The sequence below is a fragment of the Phyllobates terribilis genome, unplaced genomic scaffold (genome assembly GCF_046119375.1).
Source record: "Phyllobates terribilis strain yellow unplaced genomic scaffold, ASM4611937v1 Scaffold_11__3_contigs__length_659146591, whole genome shotgun sequence".
Taxonomy (NCBI): domain Eukaryota; kingdom Metazoa; phylum Chordata; class Amphibia; order Anura; family Dendrobatidae; genus Phyllobates; species Phyllobates terribilis.
Window position 1 is genome coordinate 622,686,818 of NW_027362771.1, and position 23,902 is coordinate 622,710,719.

General features: G+C 44.1%; 1 protein-coding gene across 1 annotated transcript in view; it reads left to right on the forward strand.

Annotated features, from left to right (window-relative positions):
• Window positions 1–624: 624 nt before the first annotated feature.
• The window catches only part of LOC141167418 (extracellular calcium-sensing receptor-like), a 31,845-nt gene continuing 8,567 nt past the window's right edge, over window positions 625–23,902 (forward strand). Inside the window, exons 1-4 of the mRNA XM_073654823.1 lie at window positions 625–704; window positions 1,808–1,942; window positions 2,841–3,137; window positions 5,964–6,774. Of these exons, the coding sequence (XP_073510924.1) occupies window positions 625–704; window positions 1,808–1,942; window positions 2,841–3,137; window positions 5,964–6,774 (1,323 nt within the window). The remainder of the gene's footprint in view (window positions 705–1,807; window positions 1,943–2,840; window positions 3,138–5,963; window positions 6,775–23,902) is intronic.

Below are 23,902 nucleotides of genomic sequence, written 5' to 3' on the forward strand. Positions count from 1 at the left end.
GTTGTGTAATGCCTCCATGTGACAACTATCTCCCATATTCTTCATATGTCTGGCCTGTGGGGTAGGGTGGGAAGGCAGAAACCTTTTTTTACAAAAAAAAAGCATCCAAGCTCAGCTGTGCCAAAATCTATATCAATTGTGCCAAAAGAATGTGGGAAAATAAGGTATGGTCTGATGAGCCCAAGGTTGATCTTTTTGGCCATGAGGTATGTTTGGCGCAAAGCGTATGCCATGCTTGGCCAAAAGAACACCTTACCTACAGTGAAGCATGTGGGAGGCAGCATTATGCTTTGGGGCTGTTTTTTTACAGCTGAAACTGGGACCTACCTGCTGGTAGCCATTGACTCATTGACATTGCATGATCTGGTGAATTCACCATGTATGGTGGATGAGGCAAACAAAGGGAACTGGTGAATAGCTACAACTAAAGGGCACAACAATGAACTTATAGGAAAGACTTATATTTAACATAAGTGAGGAGCATTACCTCCTTACGTACCTAACTCTTAAATCACCTTCACATTGACCAGTACAGAATGTCTTCAAGAAGTGCAGAAGACCAATTGGAGTGACAAGGCTGTTGTAAATTTCTACTTTATTTAATTGTCATCAAGTGCAGTGACAATGACTTTCACCAATGTAGCGATTACACTTCATAAGAGTCATGAATTGAAATTTCCAACTGGGAAAATCCCATCTGTTCAGTAATTATTTTAATTTTCTCTTCTTTCAATTTTTGATGTGACAATGGCTCTCCCAGGATCCTTATTTATTTATTTAACTATATAGTGGATAGCGAGACAGCAAGCACCTTATATTGCACATATGATGCAATGGCTAATGACTCTCTCTATATATAGGGGGTGTTAGTCTTCTACAGTGATCACAGAAGAGATTGAAGAATACAGAGTAAGTACTAGATATGCATAGAATTATAGAAGATTTATCATATATATATATATATATATATATATTTGTACAATATGTTCACACTGAGCCTATAGTGAGGGTTGATTTCAGCTGTGTGCGTAAAATATTGACTTGTAGATGTTATTGCACAAGAACAAGGAAAATACAAAGAGTGTGGGAGCTAGAAATTGCAAATTTTCATTGATGGCCTCATTTAATGTTGAGTTGAGGGAAATATTATTTGTATATTGTGGTTTTGGAGCCATTTGGCTCCATTTATTCTTCTGACTTCTAGGATGTAAAATTTTTGTAGAAAAATGTATAGTACGACCTGATAAAATATTTTTAACTATAGCACTAAAACAAGTTTGGACACAATTTTAAAATTTGATTTTAACTTTGTCAGTTTATAATTTTTTTTTCTTTACAATTCGGTATGAAGATGGCGCTGAAGTGGTTGAGATCAGTGTTTTTTCTAGTCTTGGCAAGAATGTGGTTGTCTATTAAAGCTGAATTCCCACCATGGTCCAGTAGGGACAGAGTCAGCATCATCCTCCTGATATAAGGTGGCCAAACCATGTGTGACGTTAATAAATTATTACGCTCATAAACACTTGTAACAGGATTAGTTGTATGGACGGTCCAGTGTTTTATATACTGTATATTCCCACATGTCCTATCAATAAGAAATCACATACAGAACCTTTATACAACAGCAATAAATTATTGGGCCGGACATTGGACTTCTGCAGTAAATACTAATTCTAATTAGAATCTATTTTATTTCCTAAGGTTCTTTGGCTAAAAAAAGAGAAATGATCAGCATATATGTATCTATCCTGGTACTTGTCCTTTCTCAATGCATTCCTTCCTTATACACAAATGACTCCCCATGCAGTCTGGAAGAAACAGAGTTGGATGGGATAAGACATGTTGGAGATGTAGCAATTGGAGTAATATTACCTCTTCATTTGGACAATGTTTACCATCAAAACACCTTTACTCTGAGACCCCAGCAAACCATCTGCACCAGGTAAGTAGCCGATATATTGATGACATTTTTTTTGTGAGTTCCATTTATAATGCTACTTGGTCTGTAACAGTACTTTACTATTGTATTCTGATTTTCTTGAACATGGGCCAGCCCTATGCTAACAGAATGTGTGGCCAGTTCTGATCCTATGTGATACTCATCAAGATTATTTATGTCTTAGTCTTTAATTATAGTATTTGTCCACCTTTTTAGCCATGGTTACACAAAACAACACTATAGATTCCAATAAGAAATAAGAATTGTGAAAATAGGAATGGCTTAACCATGAAAAACCAAAGATACCATGTTGATATTACCATGAGATGTCCAAAAATTACATATTTGGTCTAACTAAATTTATGAATAAAGTAGCTGATATGTAAAGAGCCCCAACAGTTTTTTGCACTGTTGGCACCTAAATTCATTTCTATATCTATTGATATTGAATATTTGCTCATTTTACATGGTCAATGAGGCCCCATTATCTATTTTGTGCCACAGCCTAAAGCTATATTAATGCAGGGCAACATGGTGGCTCAGTGGTTAACCCTGTAAATTTACAGCGCCGGAGCCTTGGGTTCAAATCCCACTATAGTCAACATTTGAGTGGCGTTTGTATGGTCTCCCCTTGTTTGTGTGTGTTTCCATTCACACTCCAAGGTTGAACTTGATAGGTTGGAAAAGAGTCAGCAAATTAAAAAATATGAAATGTTTTGTTCTTTTTCTTTGTGCCACAAGGGTGCAAATAAATGATGACGATCCTCATCCAGCCATAATGTTCCTTTTTGGTGACATCTAGTTTTAAACCTCATAAATGGCAAGGATGCAATTAATGATGCATTCAAATTTGCAAAGATTTCCCACTTTCTGAATATGTTGAATTTTTTTCCATCTTAAGGTTTAGTTTAGAGAACTACCAGCAGCTCCAATCGGTAATATTTGCAATTGAAGAGATTAACAACAACCATGAGCTTCTGCCAAACCTTACATTGGGTTTTCAAGCCTTTGATTCTTGTATTGTTGTCCAGCACAGTTTAGCAGAAATGTTCCAAGTGATAACAGGACAGAGCAAAGCCATCCCCAACTATAGGTGTCTTGCGGACATTCCCTTGAGCTCTGTGATTAGTCATTCTTCATCCACACATTCTGTTTTCATGGCTCATATTCTGGGACTTCTCAGATACCCCCAGGTAAAGTATTGTTAGTAGTTTGGTTTAAGAAAGAAATCTATCAAAAATTTTATAGAGATTAAAAATTGTATTTGGAAATTAAAACTTGGCTTGGACAGGCCAACTAGATGATCAGAAGATCCTCTAGTTGACTTGGACACTGAAGTGATGAAGAGGGTCAGTTACGTAGAGCGAATCCATTGCCAAAGTGCATTATAATTTAGGGTGTTTTTTTCTAAAATATATTGATATTTGCTGATTTCATGGCCTCTGTGTGCAATAAGATAACAAAATGTAATGACTCTGAGAACCATCTTCTTTGGCAAACCGGTGGTACCCTAGAAGGACATTAACAATCAATGAATATTCTACTGCAGTTATCTATCTATGGTTTAAACAAAATACTGTTTGATGATCTTTGATCCCATTAGGTTTAATGCTCAGAAATTATAACTTTTTTTGTTACATTTATAATTTTGCACATTTTTTTATATCAGAAAGTGCAATGTCATTAATTTCCAATAGACATTGTAAAGATTTAACTCGCTTTTGGTCCGTTGGTAGCGTTCACACAGGCACAAGTCTCTTGGAACAAACAGGAAGTTTATTGGAGATCATAAAACTTCCAGATGAAACAAAAATCAAACAGCCTTTTCCATTGTAGAACCAAACAAAGAAATGTCCATCCAGTAGAGCAGGTTCAACCGTTTAAAGTCCTTCTCTTAAGCCCCCGTCTCACATAGCAAGATTGCTAGAGAGATCGCTGCTGAGTCACGGTTTTGGTGACACAACAGCGACCTCACCAGCGATGTCGCTATGTGTGACACTTTGCAGCAATCAGGCCCCTGCTGTGAGGTCACTGATCGCTGCAAAACGTCCTGGACCACATCGCTGTGTGTGACCAGCGGGACCAGCGATCAGGCTGGTAACCATGATAAACAGCGGGTTACTAGGGGCACATGCGCACATAGTAACCCGCTGTTTATCATGGTTACCACTCTGCTACGGTGAGCGGTGACCTCCCAATCACCGTAGCAGAGTGGTAACCATGATAAACAGCGGGTTACTAGGTGCGCGTGTACCCCTAGTGACCCGCTGTTTATCATGGTTACCAGTCTGCTCCTGCGTCAGCAGGCTGGTTACCGGGAGCAGGACATCGTGGAAAGATTCTTTCCACGATGTCGCTGCTCCCCTGATCGCTGGTGAGTCTGCCTGTTTGACAGCTCATCAGTGATCACATAGCGACGCAGCAATGATCCCTGACAGGTCGGATCATTGTCGGGATCGTTGTAGCATCGCTAAGTGTGACGGGGCCTTTAGACTCTAGCCAGGTCTGAGCAGCACACACAAGGTCTTTTCACCTTGCACACACAGACCCTGAAAGAGGCAACTGGGCTGCCTTTACTTGGCCATTCCAAGGCCTGGACCCATTATTCAAATCTGGGCCCATTAAAAAACCTCTCAGCATAATCTTTGCTTGAGACTGCTTTTCCGGGTCCTACATCAGCGAGGCAACGTAACTCCGTGACATATACATTCCACCCAAGACCTTACCAGCTTCAACCTTATAACATATATACATTATCACATTTCTACATGGATCTCCTATCAAACTATAGGTAAAAGAGATTGGGTGTAAAGTATTCAATTAGGTGTTTAACTAAAAGAAAAAACCCAACAAAAGATAATGGGTGCTCCCTAGTGTAATATTATCTGAACCAGAAAGGCAGTAATGTGGTAAATAGCGGTACTAACCTTTAAAAATTGTGCAGAGGATGGGCAAAATTCTATGAGTGGATGTTTTTTGGGACATATTCACCTTCCCACGGGTGTAGGCTGCTGTTCTCTATGTTGTGACCCTCCACTCTACACATTATTGAAATAAAAGCATGATATTTTGGCCCAAATTTTGCACCATCATCAGATTCTTTTTACGACTCTGCCTCCACTAGAAAAGATGTAGCCGCTGATGGTGGAAAATTGGCACCGAAATGTGTTTTTTGAGGCAGAACCATAACTAAAAAAGATGAACGTGATGATGGTACAAAACCTGCACCAAAAAGTGTTGTTTTTGTTCCAATAAAGCTCTTCATTTCCACATCAAGCCATTCTTTGACAATACTTTAGATGGCAGTGCCCGTCCCTATGTTGTTTCATGGATGGCTCTTATAAGAAGAGTTTTACTGAACTTTTCACCTTAGTCCTTCTGAAAAAAAAATTCTGTCTGCACAATCCTTATCTACATCCAATAGTGCATAATGCAAGCTAAATCCTTAATGTTGTGTAGCACAACTTAGGGCCCTCAACTTTCTATCAACTACAATCTAATCATTTGTTAGTGTCATACAAGGCATAGGGGAGATAACACATAGTATGAAAAATTCAGCCAGTCCCATCACCAAACAAAAAGAACCTCAAACTGTGGTGGCTGGAAAAGGTAAGGTATGTTGACTTGAGTCTGATTAATTTATATTGCACATTTTAATTGTAACCTAAGATTGACACTCTGCCACAGAGGTGCACTGAGATTTGTAATTCATGCCAAAATCTGCGTCAACTGTCCAATGTGTGAAGTCCACAAGATAGTAGAAATGGTTGTAAATTTGATGGCATTAGAGTTGGTGCATGCCTCTTCACATGACCATGACCCAGTCCATCGGCCACAGCAGTAATCTCTGGGCACTGTGTGAGAGTCATGAGAACCACCTCTTATCTGATGGCATCTGTGATACTTCTTTTGATGCACATTGTTGTGGCATAATGACAACACTGGAGGGCATACATAAACACCTTCAGTGGAACAATGTTGACATGTATTCTCATCTCTAAACATTATTTTCTATACAGATCAGTCATTTTTCCACAAGCCCTCTTCTTAGTGATCGAAAAAAGTTTCCCTCTTTCTTCAGAACTGTTCCTAGTGATGTTTTCCAGTCCAAAGGTCTTGCTCAGTTGGTTTTGCATTTTGGATGGACTTGGATAGGGCTTCTGGCTGTGGAAAATGACTATGGTCAACAAGGAATTCAACTTGTCAGAAAAGAAATTGATAAAGCTGGAGCATGTGTTGCCTTCACAGAAACTATCATCCTAAGCCGTTTGGATCGCAATGCTCCACACATCGTCAATATAATGAAGCAATCTTCAGCCAGAGTTGTGGTTGTCTTCTGTAAAGACGTAGACTTATTCTCAATATTGATGGAGATGGTAAAGCAGGATGTTGCCCAATTGATATTTGTTGCAAGTGAAGTCTTGGCAACCTCAACACTCTTTCAAGGAATGAGCACAAAGCTTGTTACGGGCATGATAGGTCTAGCTCTCAACAGCGGGACAATTCCTGGACTTCAAGATTTCCTTAACAAAGTTCATCCCTCAATGCCCTTGGGAGGAAAATGGGCAAAATTTCTCTGGGAAATAACTTTTAATTGTGAATTTGTTAAGGAGAACAATACCAGTTCTATGACTTCTCCAGTAAAGCAATGCACAGGAGCAGAAGACCTCAAGAGCGTAACTAACCGATACAATGACATTGGCCATTTACGAGTCACATACAAATCTTATATAGCAGTGCAGATTATTGCCAAAGCTTTAGAAGACATGACATACTGTCAAATTAAGGGTCTTCACCAGACATGTGCTGACATTTTCAAGTTTAAGCCTTGGCAGGTATTTAATACTTTATGTAAAGAATGTCAAAATTACATTGAAAAGCTGAGTAGTAATTTCCAGAGATGTGCAAATTTGTTCAATGTGTTCAAAATTGTTACATTCAGAATAATGAAGTAATTATCTGTTTGATATTTTGCTGAATTTTAGAGGGACGGTAAAAGGTTTTATAAAAAAAAAATACATAATACTCATATCGCTGCTCAAATGTCCCGCCGGTGCAGCCTACAGTCTGGTTCTTCGCACTTTCCAGCTTTTTTTTTTACAACATCCAGAGCCGAGTAGGCCTCGACTTTACTGCAATTGTTGTAACATCATGGTGTTATGACCTGAATTGACCAAGCAACTTACCAGGCTTTAAGTGACGCACGGCGTAACATTGTGACATCAAAAGCCTACTCGGCACTGTACATAGGAAAGAGGAAGCAGGACAAGTGAGCGGCAAAGAGATTTAAGGTTTTTTTTATATATAAACTAGTGATGAGTGAGCATGCTCGTCACTGCTCGGTACCCGCCCGAGCATCTCACTGCTCGAGATGCTCGGCGCTCTTCAATTATTTCCAGGATGCTTGGGCGGGAGCTCGGGTCCCCTCCCTGCATGTTTGGAGCTTTTTAGAGAGTAATGCCGTAGCCATGTTTGTTGTGGCATTACAGTGATTGGTTGGCCACACAGCGTCATCAGATATATATAAAAGAACGGGCGCCGCTATGCTCGTCACAGTGTTCCCCGGAAACAGGTATATATATATATATATATATATATATATACACATATATATATATATACTGTATATTACTGGTGATAGCAGGAGTTAGGCAGGGTTTGTGCCAGTGAATAAAGCACAATAGGGTTCATTGCACGTTCTGTGCATGTTCTGTCTGCTGCTGCTACTAGAGATGAGCGTTGTTCTACTCGAACTGTTCGCCAATCTCAAATTCGAGCTGTTTTGGGCGGTGTTCGAGCCGTTCGGCGAACACGAACAATTTGAGAAAAATTCGGCTGTTCGAGGTTATGTTCGATAACTGTTCGTGCACCAAAATCATAACTGGATTTTTTCTCAGTAATGATGAAAATTAATGTTAATACGCAGTTTGAGTGTACAGCGGGGTGGGGGGAGGGGCAGGGGATGGATCTCTGCAGGAACAATGAAGATCTCCATTTTTTTTTCTCTTTCCCGCATTTGCAGTGGGGAGGTGCAATCTGTCAGCCTATCAGCAGCGCACACACGGAGCGAAGTGCTTTTTTTCACACAAGCAAGGGCATGTGTCATTGGCAGTGTATGTCACATGTCCTTGCCCTATAAGACCAAGCCATTTTCCCCGTCGCCACCATTTTCTCACTGCTGCAGCTGCATGTTAGACGGCACCGCTGTTGCTGTGTGCGCTATACCTTGTTAATTTCAAGCCAATTTTCGCACAAATATACAGATAGCTTGGGAGTAGGGAATAGTTGTGATTGCAGTCCTTTTAAGGACTAGGTTACAGCATTTCCTACGACTTTTATCAGGGAGGTCTGTGCTCTTAAATAGATAGATTGTGGGAGTAAAGACTAATTGTAATTGGAGTCCTTTTCAGGACTAGGTTACATGAGTTCCTATCAGTTTTTGCCAGGCAGGTCTGTGCCAGTGCTGTGCAAGTTTTTTTCACAGCATTTGGCTGAATCTAGCAAAGCTAATCCTTTTTGGCCTATTGCAGAGTGTGTTAGTCAGTGGAGTAGCCTATCTGTGTTGCAAGATATAACACCTGTGTATAGAATACCAATTTTTTTACTGCACCTAGTGAAGTAAAATCTTTTGGGCATAGCATCATTCTATTAGTCCATCTATACTGACCTCCATCAGGTTGCAAACTGAATATAATTTTTTTCTGCATCTAGCTCTGAAAAAATATTTGGGCTTCTAGCAGTGTGTGGGACTTGGTCTATTAGTCCATCTATACTGACCTCCATCAGGTTGCAAATTAAAAATAATTTTTTTCTTCATTTAGCTCTGAAAAAATATTTGGGCTTCTAGCAGTGTGTGGGACTTGTTCTATTAGTCCTTCTATACTGACCTCCAGCAGGTTGCAAATTGAATATAATTTTTTTCTGCATCTAGCTCTGAAAAAATAGTTGGGCTTCTAGCGGTGTGTGGGACTTGGTCTATTAGTCCATCTATACTGACCTCCATCAGGTTGCAAATTAAAAATAATTTTTTTCTGCATCTAGCTCTGAAAAAATATTTGGGCTTCTAGCAGTGTGTGGGACTTGGTCTATTAGTCCATCTATACTGACCTCCATCAGGTTGCAAATTAAAAATAATTTTTTTCTGCATCTAGCTCTGAAAAAATATTTGGGCTTCTAGCAGTGTGTGGGACTTGGTCTATTAGTCCATCTATACTGACCTCCATCAGGTTGCAAATTAAAAATAATTTTTTTCTGCATCTAGCTCTGAAAAAATATTTGGGCTTCTAGATGTGTGTGGGACTTGGTCTATTAGTCCATCTATACTGACCTCCAGCAGGTTGCAAATTAAAAATAATTTTTTTCTGCATCTAGCTCTGAAAAAATATTTGGGCTTCTAGCAGTGTGTGGGACTTGGTCTATTAGTCCATCTATACTGACCTCCATCAGGTTGCAAATTAAAAATATTTTTTATCTGCATCTACAGTACCTCTGAAAAAATATTTGGGCTTCTAGCAGTGTGTGGGACTATTTGTATTAGTCCATCTATACTGACCTCCATCAGGTTGCAAATTCAAAATAATTTTTTTCTGCATCTAACCCAGCCAATAGTTTTGGCCTAATACCACAGTTTGGCCACTCAGCTCTGCTCGGTTACCATCCATTGTTTTTTTGTGCAAACAACTCCAGAGTTGTGAATTAGTTAACCACCAAAATGAGTGGAAAAAGGCCTGCTGCTGGTGGAAAGGGGAATAGGCATGTTGGGAAGGGGAAAAAAGGTTGTGTCCGTGGGGTAGGTGTTAAAGCATCAGTAACATTTGCAGAAGAAAGACCATCTTCCAGCCAAACTAAAATGTCTACTTCTTTTAGCGGACAATGTGATAAGATCCCTTTCTTACGGCCACGCCAATCGCTACAAATTCCAGATGAGGCACAAAAACAGCAGGTGCTTCAACGGATATCAAGTGCTCCTTTAAGTGGGCTCTCCTCCACATCAACTTCAACATCACAAATACTCCAGTCCTCAAAGGTGTCACCCAAATCGCACTTGCTTCCTCACAGCTCCCAAATCTCCAGCTGCCCGTCTGAGTATGAGGTAGAACAGATGGTTGAGTCTGCAGAGCTGTTTACTCATACTATAGCCTGGGAATCAGAGGTCGACTCCAGCGCTTCTGTGAATCCAGACGAGGAAATGATCTGCACTGATGCCCAGAATCTTTATGAGTCGGATCCAGGACCAGACGCAGAAGGTTCTGACCATAATGTAGACCCTCATTCCCAAACTGTAACTCCTGTTGGTGGAGACAATGAGGAAGACGATGATAAGACTCAAATACCTGATTGGAGCGACAACTTTAGTTTTTTGTCAGGGCAGGAACAGGTTGGCTCTGAGGACGACGGGTGTGATAACGCACAGGGTGATGATGATGAGGTCGGAGATCCCACTTACTGTCAACCCACAGTCAGCCAAGAGATGAGGTCAGCAGAGGAGGTGGAGGAAGATGCTAGTGACGACGAGGTCAGGTTGCGCCTTCCTGGACAGAGACGTAGTACTGGAAGCACGTCAACAACTGCATCCTCAAACACAACTCTGCCTCTCACCACAAGTCGTGGTGGCTCTTCAGGTCGCATGGGTGCTAAGCCTTGCATAGCCTGGGCATTTTTTCAGATCGATAAAGATGACCCAACTCGTGTTATCTGTAACATTTGTCAGCAAAAGCTAAGTAGAGGCCAAAAAATACATAGTTTGAGTACTTCATGCATGAACCGGCACATGGACATGAAGCATAAGTTGCAGTGGGAAGCTCAGTGTGCTACAATGTGGCCTAGCCGGCCGGGCCAATCACCGTCTGCCATATCTTGTGCATCCGCGGCCTCTTCATCCTCTGTGACTGGGGAGACAGCAGTCACACCTGTTTTGGGGCGCAGACCTGCCACCTCTTTACCCGCAACAGCCAGCGTGATTGGCAGGTCATCATTTTCTTTGGAGGTGGTAACACCAGCTGGTGTTGAGCGCTGTCCGACATCGATAGCACCACCTTTGGATCAAGGCAACCTAACATGTCCGCCTGCATCTTCCTCACAGACCGGCAGTTTGCCGGGGACACCCTTATCAACCCCGTCTAAGCACAATAGCCAGCCCTCGGTCCCTCAGATGTGGACAAGTAAAAGACCATTTCCTCCTAGCCATGAGAAAGCTAAGAGGTTGAATTTCACCATCTGCAAGCTCTTGGCTACAGAAATGCTGCCTTTCCGCCTGGTGGACACAGAGGATTTTCGAGACCTTATGTCCGTCGCAGTGCCCCAGTACCAGATGCCCAGTCGGCACTACTTCTCAAAGAAAGGTGTGCCTGCGCTCCACCAGCATGTCGCACACAACATCACCGCTTCTTTGAGAAACTCTGTGTGTGACAGGGTGCATTTCACCACAGACACTTGGACGAGTAGGCATGGACAGGGGCGTTACATGTCGCTGACTGGGCACTGGGTAACTATGGTGACAGCAGGACAAGGGGCTGCTGTCCAAGTATTGCCGTCCCCACGAGTTGTGCGTCAATCCTCTTTATGTCAAAGTTCCTCCACTGCTTCTGCCTCCTCAACCTCCTCTCGGTCTTCCACCTGCACCCAAAGCCTGTCTGGTCATGCCACAAGCTTTCTAACTGCGCAGAAGGGATCCTGCACACCTCCTTACTATGCTGGCAGTAGGGCTCAACGTCATCAGGCGGTTTTTACATTGAAATGTCTGGGAAATGTGAGTCACACAGCTGAGGAGTTGTGGTCAGCTCTGGAGAACCAATTTCATGAATGGTTGTCTCCACTGGACCTGAAACCAGGGAAGGCCGTGTGCAACAATGCTGCAAACCTGGGTGCGGCCCTTCGCCGGGGCAATGTCACACACGTGCCTTGTATGGCTCACGTGTTGAACCTGGTTGTCCAGCAATTTTTAGCCCACTATCCCAGACTAGATGGCCTTCTGCAGAGGTCATGGTCGCTGTGTGCTCACTTCCGCCGTTCGCATCGCGCAGCTCAGCGACTTACATCTCTACAGAAGTCGTTGGGCCTGCCACTTCACCGGCTAAAATGCGATGTGACTACCCGGTGGAATTCAACTGTGCACATGTTGCAGCGACTGTGGCAGCACCGACAAGCCCTGGTGCAATACGTTCTGACGTATAGCCTGGGCCAACGAGATTCAGAGGTGGGGCAAATCACGCTGGAGGAGTGGTCTCAGATCAGGGACCTATGCACCCTTCTGCACAGTTTTGAAATGGCGACGAAGATGTTTAGTGCTGACGATGCCATTATCAGCATGACTATTCCGGTGATTTACATGCTGGAGCACATGTTAAACAGAATTCGGAGTCAGGTGGTGGCACAAGAGGAGGTGGAGGAAGTAGAGGAGGAGGAGTTGTATGCGGAAGGGCTAACATCTGCAAGGTCCAGACGGTCGGCAGCACCAAGGCGGCAGGCATGTGAGGGTGGGGGAGATGGTGTTACCAGGGCGCATGGTAGCAGCCAAACTAGTGAGGAAGGTGCAGGAGCCCAGGAAGAAGTGGAGGACGAACTGATGGAAGACTCATCAGATGAGGGAGACCTTGATCACATTTCTGTTGTGCGAGGTTGGGGGGAGAGGACAGAGGAAGGAAGCATGATTGTTACCTCGCCACCAACACAACAGGGACTTGGTGCTCCTGGATGCGCAACACACATGAGTGCCTTCTTGCTGCACTACCTGCAACATGACCCTCGAATTGTGAGAATTAGAAATAATCCTGACTACTGGGTTGCCACACTGTTAGATCCCCGGTACAAAAGTAAATTTGCAGAAATTATTCCTGCCATAGAAAGGGATGCACGCATGCAGGAGTATCAGCAGAGACTGTTGCAGAATCTTACATGTGCTTTTCCACAAAATACCAGTGGTGCACGTAGTGAATCTCACAGTTCCAACTTGCCAACCGTGGGACCGTCAAGTGTTCAGCACTCAAACCATAACAGAACCACAGTATCTGCTGGTAACATCAATTTTGCGGAATCATTTCACCACTTTTTTAGCCCATCCTTTGCAAGGCCACAGGAGACAAGAAGTCTGACACATAGTCAACGCCTAGAGACGATGGTACAGGAGTATCTCCAAGTAAACATTGAAGCCACGACTGTGTCACTGGACCCTTGCTCTTTTTGGGCTTCCAATCTGGATAAATGGCCGGAGCTAGCCACTTACGCCTTGGAGATCTTGTCATGCCCCGCAGCCAGCGTTCCGTCTGAACGTGTGTTCAGCGCTGCTGGTGGTGTGCTGACAGATAAGCGCACGCGGCTCTCCACTGATAATGTAGACAGACTCACGTTCATAAAGATGAACAAATCATGGATCCGAAACGACTTTTCTACCCCTGTGTCATCCTGGGGAGAGTAAAAGCTTGATGATTGGTTAAAATCACCCTACCAACCGTTTTAAGCTTTCAAATTACTAATCATGTTTATCTGTATCTTGACTGGAAAATAATTTGGGCTTTGTAGCAGTGTGCAGCACTGATCCTATTAGGCCATCTATACTAAAGCTTCACCAGATTTAAAATTAAAAATAATTTTTAGCTGCATCTAGCCCGGAAAATAATTTTGGGGCTCCGAGATGCGTAAGGCACATAAGTGCCTTCTTGCTGCACTACCTGCAGCATGACCCTCATATTGTCAGAATTCGAAGTAATCATGACTACTGGGTTGCCACACTCTTAGATCCCCCAAACTTTTCGATCAACCTTTTCATTTTAATAAAGACCAAAAAAATGGTCATTTTTGAAATTATAAGCATTAGCAGGTTGTTAGAAACTGAAATCAAACAGTTTTCAACTCAAAACTTTATTCTAGGTGATGTTACATTTTCACATAGGACCCCTTGTTCGAAAGGAGCTTCTGAACTCTCTCGTCCATTGAATTTGTCAGGTTTTGGATGGTTTCTGCTTCAATTGTTTTGCATGAGGACAGAATACCCTCCCAGAGCTGTTGCTTAGATGTGAACTGCCTCCCGCCATCATAGACACTCCTTTTAATGATGCTCCAAAGGTTCTGAATGGGGTAGAGGTCAGGGGAGCATGGGGGTCACACCATAAGTTTGTCCCCTTTTATGCCCATATCAGCCAGAGATGCAGATGTTTTATGTGCAGCATGAGATGGTGCATTATCATGCAGAAAAATGATCTTGCTGTGAAATACACGGTTCTTCTTCTTGAACCATGGCAGGAAGTGCTGTTTGAGAAAATCCACATACATTATGGAGTTCATCTTTAGCGCCTTCAGGGATCCTAAAGGGGCCGACAATCTCTCTCCCCATGATTCCAGCCCAAAACATTACTCCACCTCCTCCTTGTTGGCGCTGTAGCCGTGTTTGCGTGGGGTGTCCATCAACCAGCCATCCTCCACTCCATCCATCTGGACCATCGAGCGCTGCACGGCACTCATCCGTGAACAAAACAGTTTTGAAATCAGTCTTCATGTAATGTTTGGCCCACTGGTGCCGTTTCTGCTTGTGTGAAGTGGATAGAGGAGGTCGACAGGATGGCGCATGCACAGCTGCAAACCTCTGAAGGACCCTGCATCTTGTTGTTCGGGGGACGTTGGAGGCACAAGCAGCTTCAAAAACTTGTCTGCTGCTATGACAAGGCTTTTTTGCCGCTGCTCTTTCAACCTGACGTAATTGCCTGTAGGAAAGAGTCCTCAATTTGCCCTTATCAGCACGCACACGTGTGTACTGTGAATCAGCTACATACTTCTTGATTGCCAAGACACTTCATCCTGATCATCGCACAATGTTGATTGTAGTCATGCCTTGACCTAAACACTCCACAATTTGTTGCTTCTCAGCAGCCGACACATCCTTTTTCTTTCCCATTTTGGCAGAAAATGTAGGCTGCTTAATAATGTGAGAGAGCCTTCTTAAGTAGTCTTGCCTTTCATTGGACACACCTGCCAAACTAATTAGCTCAGGTGTCTGCAATTGCTTACAGTGATATAAAGAGCCCTGACACACATCACCATCAATGAGTTTAACTGACAAACAAACAAATTCTTCCCTTATCACTCCTAAACACTTTTTGTATAATAATTTGGAACGCAGTGTACATGTGCTTTTCCACAAAACACCAGTGGTTCACGTAGTGAATCTTACAGTTCTAACTTGCCAACCGTGGTCTGTATGGAGTTGTTCAATAAAGGGCCCAAAATTAAGATAACATAGATGGGAGAGGTCTCTATGAATAGGAATTCCTAAGTATTTGATACCCTGTGAGGGCCAGGCAAAGGGAAAGTTGGACTGGATGGAATCCTATATGGATTTGGGGAGAGAGACATCGAGGGCCTCAGACTTCGCTGCATTGATTTTAAAATTTTACCATGTAACAAAGTGATCTATTTCAGCCATAACAGCATAGATGGATATATGTGATTGAGTGATATATACTAGGACATCATCAGCAAATAGAGAGCACTTGTACTCGGTGCCTCCCACCTCAATCCACCTAATATTGGGGTTATGGCGAATTGATGAGAGCAGGTGCTCCGTCACTAGGATGTATAAGAGAGGGGACAGAGGACATCACTGCCTTGTCCCATTGGTGATTGTGAAAGGTGATGAAAATGTTCTGACGCACCCCCTGGGCCTTGGAACACCCGGAGCCGGACCCTTTTTGGTGGATGCTGGTGGTTGTAGTCTTCGTGGCGGCGACCCAGTTCCGTGGCTCAGGGCGGTCAAACCAGTGGCGGAACTATTTATGTGGTTTTCATGTTTAAATGTCCGACTACGCCACCCGTGGATTGCGGTCAGAGTGAACCGCCGCTACAGGGCAGACCACTGAGGCTGGTGTTGTGGGTGCAGCAGAGCGTAGCATAACTCCCCACGGGAGGAGTATAGCCTCAGGGCAGTGTATGCGGAGGATGGGGGTGATGGTGCAGGGCAGCAGCAGTAACGACACGGAGTCAGTGATGCAGTTCAGGGCCTTTACTCACAGTTCTTATTATCCAGACCACGTCTGCAGGTAACGGCTGCCCACGTCGTACTGTGCTCACCAGGTGAGGGGCTCAGACAACTCCCAGATAACTTTGGAGCACTTCACAGGACCCCCTTTGTGTGTCCTTTGTCTGGCCTTTCTTACCAACACTTCTGTCCGGCTGCTTCGGGCCTCCTCTTGGTAAACTTGGCGCCAGTTTCCCTGACCCTATGTGGTGCCTTCCTAGCGGGTGTAGCGAGGGGCTGCGCCACATAAAATGTCAGAGCCTCCGGTTTCTAGCTGAGGGTCGTTTCCTGCCTCCACTAGTTCGGGGACCGGTCTCCCCCTTTGGCCTGACCCCTCCACGCAGGTGGATTCGGGCGTGCGGTGGCGACTCGCCCGTCCGCACCCCTGGGATCCCTTCATTCCTCGTTCCTGGAGCCTTCTCCGCTCCTCTTCCTTCCTTCTCCCTCTTCCAGGCCTGGGCCTCTGTTACTAGGCCCGCCTCCGGAGCAGAGCTCATGCAGAGCCCCTGCTCCCTGCCACTTCTGCTCAGACTTCTCTGCACTGAACTAAGATGGTGCCCACCTTTTATACTCCCTTCTCAATGCACCCAGGAACTGCTTCCTCCCTGCTCCTGCACTACAGGGTTCCCCTTCCTCAGTGTTCCCTCCCCCCACTCCAGCCAGGGACAGGGACTGTCGTGCCCATCTCAGGGGCATATTGGTCGCCCTGCCCCACGGCAATGTGGTGTAATGCATGCAGGTGTCGGGTCCTGATCCACACTCCATCCTTACCTGAGAGTGAGATATCACACCTCTGGGTGAGGTGCAATACGTCTGTAGCAACCGAGCCCTCAGGGTGCTACAGTTCCATTTATCTTCAGCCTAGGTGACGTATTGCGATACAGGGCCGTGATTTTGGCTATAAAAGGGTCCCCTAGACCCCTACCCCAAGCTTTTTAAGAGAATCATATATGGCATGCCAGGAGACTCTATGGAATGCTTTCTCAGCATCCAACGAGAGTATCTAATTACAAATTTTTAACTGCATCTAGCCCAGGAAATACTTTGTGCCTAGTAGCAGTGTCTGTTAGTGAGCGGATTATCCCGGCTGTTAAGCAAGCTGCACCACCTGTAGTTTAGACACTTAATTTTTTCAAAGGAAATGCTTCGGGACCATGGGATACTTAGTGAAGAGCATCAGGAGGCACCCCAAGGCATAGGGGCTGGGACTGGCAGTAGGATGCCTTGCGGTGGACAGCCGAGCTCGATCCTTATAAAAGCTTTTTAACTGCAGCAGCTTTAGTGGACGCTACTGGAGCTGGAATTACCGCGGCTGCTGGCATGAGACTTGCCCTCCAATAGATCCTTGTAAATGGATTTAAAGTGTATTCATTCAAATTAGAGAGACAATTTAAATTAAAAAGCTTAGAGCTGCCTCCACCACAGGGGGGCTCGCTCGACCCACCAGCGGACAGGCACCAGTATTGGGAGAGGGGTGCTGGCCGTCAGGGTTCACCGCGGCTCTGGCACAAACCCGGCGACACGGAGGTGGCACAGGCAGGAGCGGACTGGCCGTGTCGGCTTCTCACTTTTTGGATTTTAGAAGGGCATGACATGCCTATATCTGTGTCTCCCCCTCCTTTTACTCCTCCACCTCTTTTATTTTCGCATGACTATATGTACTTGTCACTTTTCCATGTGTTAGTTATGTCTTCTGAGCAGTTTGTCAGCTTTTGGACACCTTTGAAGGTGTTTTCTATGTGTTTCTATGTGTTTTTGTTTGCCTGCCATTGGTTTTAACGGTGTTCGAAGGTGTTCGACGAACAGTTCGGCGAACACACGGGTGTTCGACGAACCGAACCGAACTCGAACACTACGGGGGTGGCTCAACACTAGCTGCTACATATCTACATAGCCCTACATATCAGGGCTATTTTTTTGCCCTTAATCTTGATTATTTGCTTAAAATGCAAAAGTACTCCATTGTATTGCTCCATTTGCTTGTTAGCAGAATACAGGCAGTTTTTTTAATTTTACTTACATTGCTACACTTTGTAAGCAGACAAACTATTACATCACACCACATGTGATCCCATATTACTGCGGTAATAATCGTGACATTTTTTGGAGTGTGCCAAATATTCCACTCCATTTAAAGTTAGCCATCTGTGTTTTATTGAACTTATTCACACTTGGTTGCTGACCAATACTATACTACAAGGACAAAGCCTAAAACCGTGGTCATCACACATCATTGCATTATACTGCGGTGATAATTCAGGCATTTTGAGGAGCGTGCCAAATATTACACTCCACTTAAAATGGTAAAGGTGCGTGGCAAGGGATGGGGAAGTGGACGTGAGGGTGATGGTGCATGCAGAGGCCGAGGCCGTGGGCAAGATGAAACTGTGCCTGCTAAGGGAGCACAACAAACACCCACATCATATTGAACTACCTTCCTGTCCCAAATACTAGGGGCCTGTGGAACACCACTCTTGAAGCCAGAGCAGTATGAAAAGGTTGTTGGTTGGATAGTAGATAATGCTTCCAGTCACTTTGCCACCACCACCTTGTCTTCCACATGGTCCATCTCGGTCGCCATCAGTCTGGACCGCATATTCCTCACCCTGATCATCCTTGTTCTCACCATGCCGAGAGCCTGGAGAGAACTGATCCCACACTTCGACACTCCGAAGAACTATTCACTTTTCCATTCATAGATTCAGGCCTCTTGCCTCGCCAGCTTCAAGCAGGGCAAGAGGAGATCGCATATAGTGATGCCCAAATATTTTAACAGCCATGGTCACACAAAGGCGATGGTGGGAAAGCACAATCACTGTCGCAAGAGGTGGATGATGATGAGACATAATTGCCAGAAAGTCAGAAGGAGGACCAGGGTGCGGAAGTGAAAGACAAGGTGGTGGACGAAGAAATCACTGACCCAACCTGGCAAGGTGACATGAAGAGCGAAGACAGCAGCACACAGGGGGAGGGAGGAGTAGAACCACAACAGGCAGGAAAAAGAAGTGTGGTGGCCACAGACACAAGGCGGGCAATAGCTCCCCGGAACACCAACACGATGGAAGTTGGCAAAACTACCAGCCTGACCACCACCAGCATGCTCAGGCACATGACAGCAAACCACCTGACTAAGTGGGCCGAACGCCAGGGTCCAGCAACTGTGTCTGTGGTGGAAATCACTGCTTGTTCCACTGTTGTGCATGCACGCCAATCCCCTGCCTATGGCGCATGTGAAGATGTCTCCCGCTCTGCACCTGTAGCTGCACACTCGCAACTACCACCATTAGCAACCACATCCACGTCCTTGTCTCAGTGCAGCGCTCAGTTGTCCCTACCCCAGTCCTTGGAATGCAAGCGCAAATACACAGCCAACACCCCACAGGCCACACTACTAAACTCACACATTTCTCGAATGCTTGCGCTTGAAATATTGCCTTTTAGGCTCGTGGAGATGGAAGCTTTCCGCAACATGATAGCGGCGGCAATTGCTCAGTGCTCGGTCCCCAGCTGACACTATTTCTCTCGGTGTGCTGTCCCCTTATTACATGAACACGTGTCTCAGAACATTAGCTGTGCCCTGAACAATGCAGTTCGGACACGTGGACAAGTGCTTGTGTGCTAGGACAGTACATCTCGCTGACGGCATACTTGGTTAATATAGTGGAAGCCGGGACAAAGTCAGACCTTGGGACGGAACATGTCCTCCTGATGCCGAGGACTGCGGGCATTGGGTTCATCAGGTTTGCTCCCACATTCTACAGCTCCTGCACCTCCTCCTCTTCAGCCACCATCTTCGAAATTACCGCATCAGTCGGAAGCTGGAAGTACTGCAGCACTGGCTCGGTCAAGCGGCAACAGGCACTGCTGAAGCTGATATGCTTAGGGGGCAAACCTCAAACCTCTGAAGAGTTGTTGACAGCTGTAACAGAGAAGGCAGATCTGTGACTGTCACCTCTGAATCTACAGCCAGGCATGGTCATGTGTGACACTAGCCGGAACCTGGTGGCGGCTCTGAAGCTAGGCAACCTCACACACGTACCATGCCTAGTGGTTCAGCGGTTTCTCAAAACCTATTTGGGTTTGCTTGAACTGCTTATCAAAGTGCGCAGCATGTTTGCTCATTTCAGAAACTCACCTACAGCTTGCGCCATCCTCGCCTTGCTTCAGGAGCGTTTGTGGCTTCCAGCTCATCGACTGGTGTGTAATGACACCACGCATTGGAACTCAATGTTGCAGATGTTGGGAATGATTTGTGAGCAGCAGAGGGCAGTTGTTGAGTACCAGTTTCAACACGCCCATCAGCATTCAGGTCAGCCTCCGAACATTAGAACTAAGGAGGGGGCATGGATGTGAGACATTTCTGTCATCCTTTTAAACTTTGAGGACTCCACCAAGATGTTGAGTGGCGATGATGCCATAATTAGCATCACTATCCCGCTTCTCTGTCTTCTGAAATGCTTGCTGATCAGAACAGGGAAGACTTAGCTGTTGGCAGTCTGGCACACATGGATGACTATATGTTCCGCTGCCTTTCCTGTGACCCTCGCATTGTACTCATTTTGGCCTACAGTAGTTACTGGTTTGTCACACTTTTAGACTCACGCTACATGGAGAACTTTATATCTCTCATTCCAGTGGCTGTGAAGTCTAGTAAAATGTTGCAGTACCAGAAGGCCCCTGTTGCGGAATTATTAAAAAAAATCCAATCTGACAACGCTGGCGGCAGAGGTCACAGTTCCTTGGACAACCAAGGAGTACAGGCGAGGGAGACACAAATACATTGCAGTAGAGGAAGGGGAACACTGTCAAAGGTGTAGGACAGTTTTCTCAGACTCTCCCAATACCCAAGCCCTGATGCGCAGGGTATTCTGACAAGGAGGGAAAAGTTTGGGAAGATGCTGAAGGAGTACATTGCAGACCATGCCAACATCCTCAGTGATTCCTCTGTACCTTATAATTATTGATTATCCAAGCCAGACACGTGGCATGAACTGGCTCTCTATGCCTTGAAGGTCCTGGTCTGCCGTGCGGCTAGCGTTTTTAGTGCCACCTGGGGCATTGTAACTGATAGGCGCACCCGCCTGTCAACTGAAAATGCTGACAGGCTTACTCTTATAACATTGAAAAAGGGCTGGATTAGGCCAGACTTGTCAACACCACCGGATGATAGCAGCGGAAAATAAAGTCAAACCCAGTGGTTTTTTATTGGGAGGTCTATTCCCATGCAAATCTTCACACCCAGACATGGGTATACACTTCCTGATTTTGGCTATTTTCTGTTGTTCACCTCCATCTCCTCATCCTCCACCTCCATATCACCAGGGTGATTGTGATACAGCACCCACATAATTTTTTTTTTAGAGACCTACCTCTAACATTCTGTATGATATACAGTATGTTCATGTATACCCCCCAGGGGTAAATGTTTTTTAGCCCATGCGCTTAGTGCATGGGCATTACCAGTATAGGAGACCCATTCCTTAACAATGGTAACAATTTTTTTAATGAGGACCTCCTGTACGTCTCTTCAATGGGGTATTGGAGTGCGTCCAATTTTTCCCAGCCCTTGCAGTCACTGCATGGGCATTACCAGTATAGGAGATCCGTTTCTTTATAATGGGAATATTTTTTTTACTGATGCCCTCCTCTATGTATCTTCAAAGGAGTATTGCAGTGTGCCCTAATTTTTGGCAGCCCTTGCAGTCACTGCATATGCAATAACAGTATAGGAGCCCCACTCCTTTATAATGGTTAGATTTTTTTTTTTACCGAGGCCCTACTCTATGTCTCTTCAAGGGGGTATTGGAGTGCGTCCTAATTTTTGGCAGCCCTTGTAGTCACTGCATATGCAATAACAGTATAGGAGACGGGCTCCTTTATAATGGGAACATTTTTTTTACTGAGGCCCTCCTCTATTTCTCTTCAAAGGGGTATTGGGGTTTTTCAAAAATGTAGGCAGCCATTGCAGTCACTGCATATGCTATAACTGTTTAGCAGAACTGCTCCATTATAATGGAAACATTTTTTTAACTGAGGCCCTTCTCTATGTGTCTTTAAATTGGAATTGGGGTTTTTCCAAAATTTAGGCAGCCGTTGTAATCACTGCATATGCAATAACTGTATAGCAGAACCGCTCCTTTACAATGGGAATAATTTTTTACTGAGGCCCTCCTCTATGTGTCTTCAAATTGGTATTGGGGTTTTTTCCAAAATTTGGGCAACAGGCATGGATTTATTTACTGTGACCAAGTTACGATGCTGCAAATGCAGCATCAATAGTAAAAAAAGAATAAAAACGTTAAAAAATAAAAATAAAAATTATACTCACCTTCAGATGGCCCCAGGTCGCCTCAATGACGTGTCCGGTGTCTTCAGCGGCTCGCGGTGCTCTAAAAAGGACCTTCCATGATGTCATTTAGTCATGTGATGGTCACGCGACCATCACCTGACCGCTGACGTCAGCGGTCGCATGACCGTCACATGACTAAATTACATCATGGAAGGTCCTTGCAGACCACAGCTGGAAGCCAAGGAGACAGCAGCACCACTGAGAGGAGACCGGGGGGCCACCGGAAAGGTGAGTATAAGTTTTTTTTTTATTTTAATTCTTTTTTAACTACAGGTACTATTGTACCCGGGTCTGGAGGAAAGTCTCCTCTTCTCCAGACCCAGGTACCATTCGCGTATTGAATTGCTTAATATCCGCATGTGTACATGTAGTGATGCGGATATTATGCGATTCAATGCAAGTCAATGGCGGTGATTTCACAGCGATTCCGCAAAATTAATGGTAGTGCTGCGGATTTTTCCGCTATGATTATCCGCAGCGGAAATTTCCGCAACATGTGCACAGCACATGCGGATTATCATTGGGGAACATTACAGACCTTGCAGCAAGCGTTGCATCGTGGGTATGCAGCCTAAAGCTCAGAAACTGCATGCAAGATCTGAATAAATTTCTACGTTGGATATCACAGAAGATATTGCACTCAAGGAAATATAAACTATCTCACATCAATGTAAAAAAAATCAATACACTAAAGAATGCACATAAATGAAATATTAGTGTCCTCAAAAATATGGTACTATAGTGATATGTCAAGTGGTAGGACACAGATGACACTACAATAATAAATCAGACAATGGGATCAGTGTGATAATAATAATAATGATGATAATAATAATAATAATAATATTAATAATAATAAGGAACATTCAATTTGCATAACTTCAAGGCAAATCTATTTTTTCTTGCAAATTTAAGCCAACTGACTAATTCAAGTCTTTAAGCCCTTTCTGACCTTGGGAGCCCTGCTATGTGTAATAGTCCCTTGGAGACTATTGAAGCTAGTTTAAAGTAAAAAAAAATGTCTTTAAAAATATTCAAAAAATTTAAAAAATATAAAAGTTCAAATCACCCCCCTTTCGCCCCATTCAAAATAAAACAATAAAAAAAATATATATACACATATTTGGCATCGCCGCATTCAGAATCACCCAATCTATCAATGTATAAAAATAATTAATCTGATCGGTAAACGGCGTAACGAGAAAAAAATCAAAATGCAAGAATTACGTTTTTTTGCCCACCACAGCATTGCAGTAAAATGCAATAACATGTGATAAAAAAATCTACCCCAAAATGGTATGAATAAAAACTTCAGCTCGGCATTCAAAAAAGTAATCCCTCACCCAGCCCCAGATCCCGAAAAATGGAGGAGCTACGGGTCTCAGTAAATGGCTCCATTTTTTATTTTTTCCAAACTTTGGATTTTTGTTTCACCACTTAAAGAAAAAAAATACATGTTTGGTATCTACGAACTTGTAATAACCTGGAGAATCATAATAGAAGCTCAGTTTTAGCATTTAGTGAATATGGTAAAAAAAAAAAAACATTGTGTAATTGCACTTTTTTTTTAATTTCACTGCACTTTGAATTTTTTTCCCATTTTCAGTAC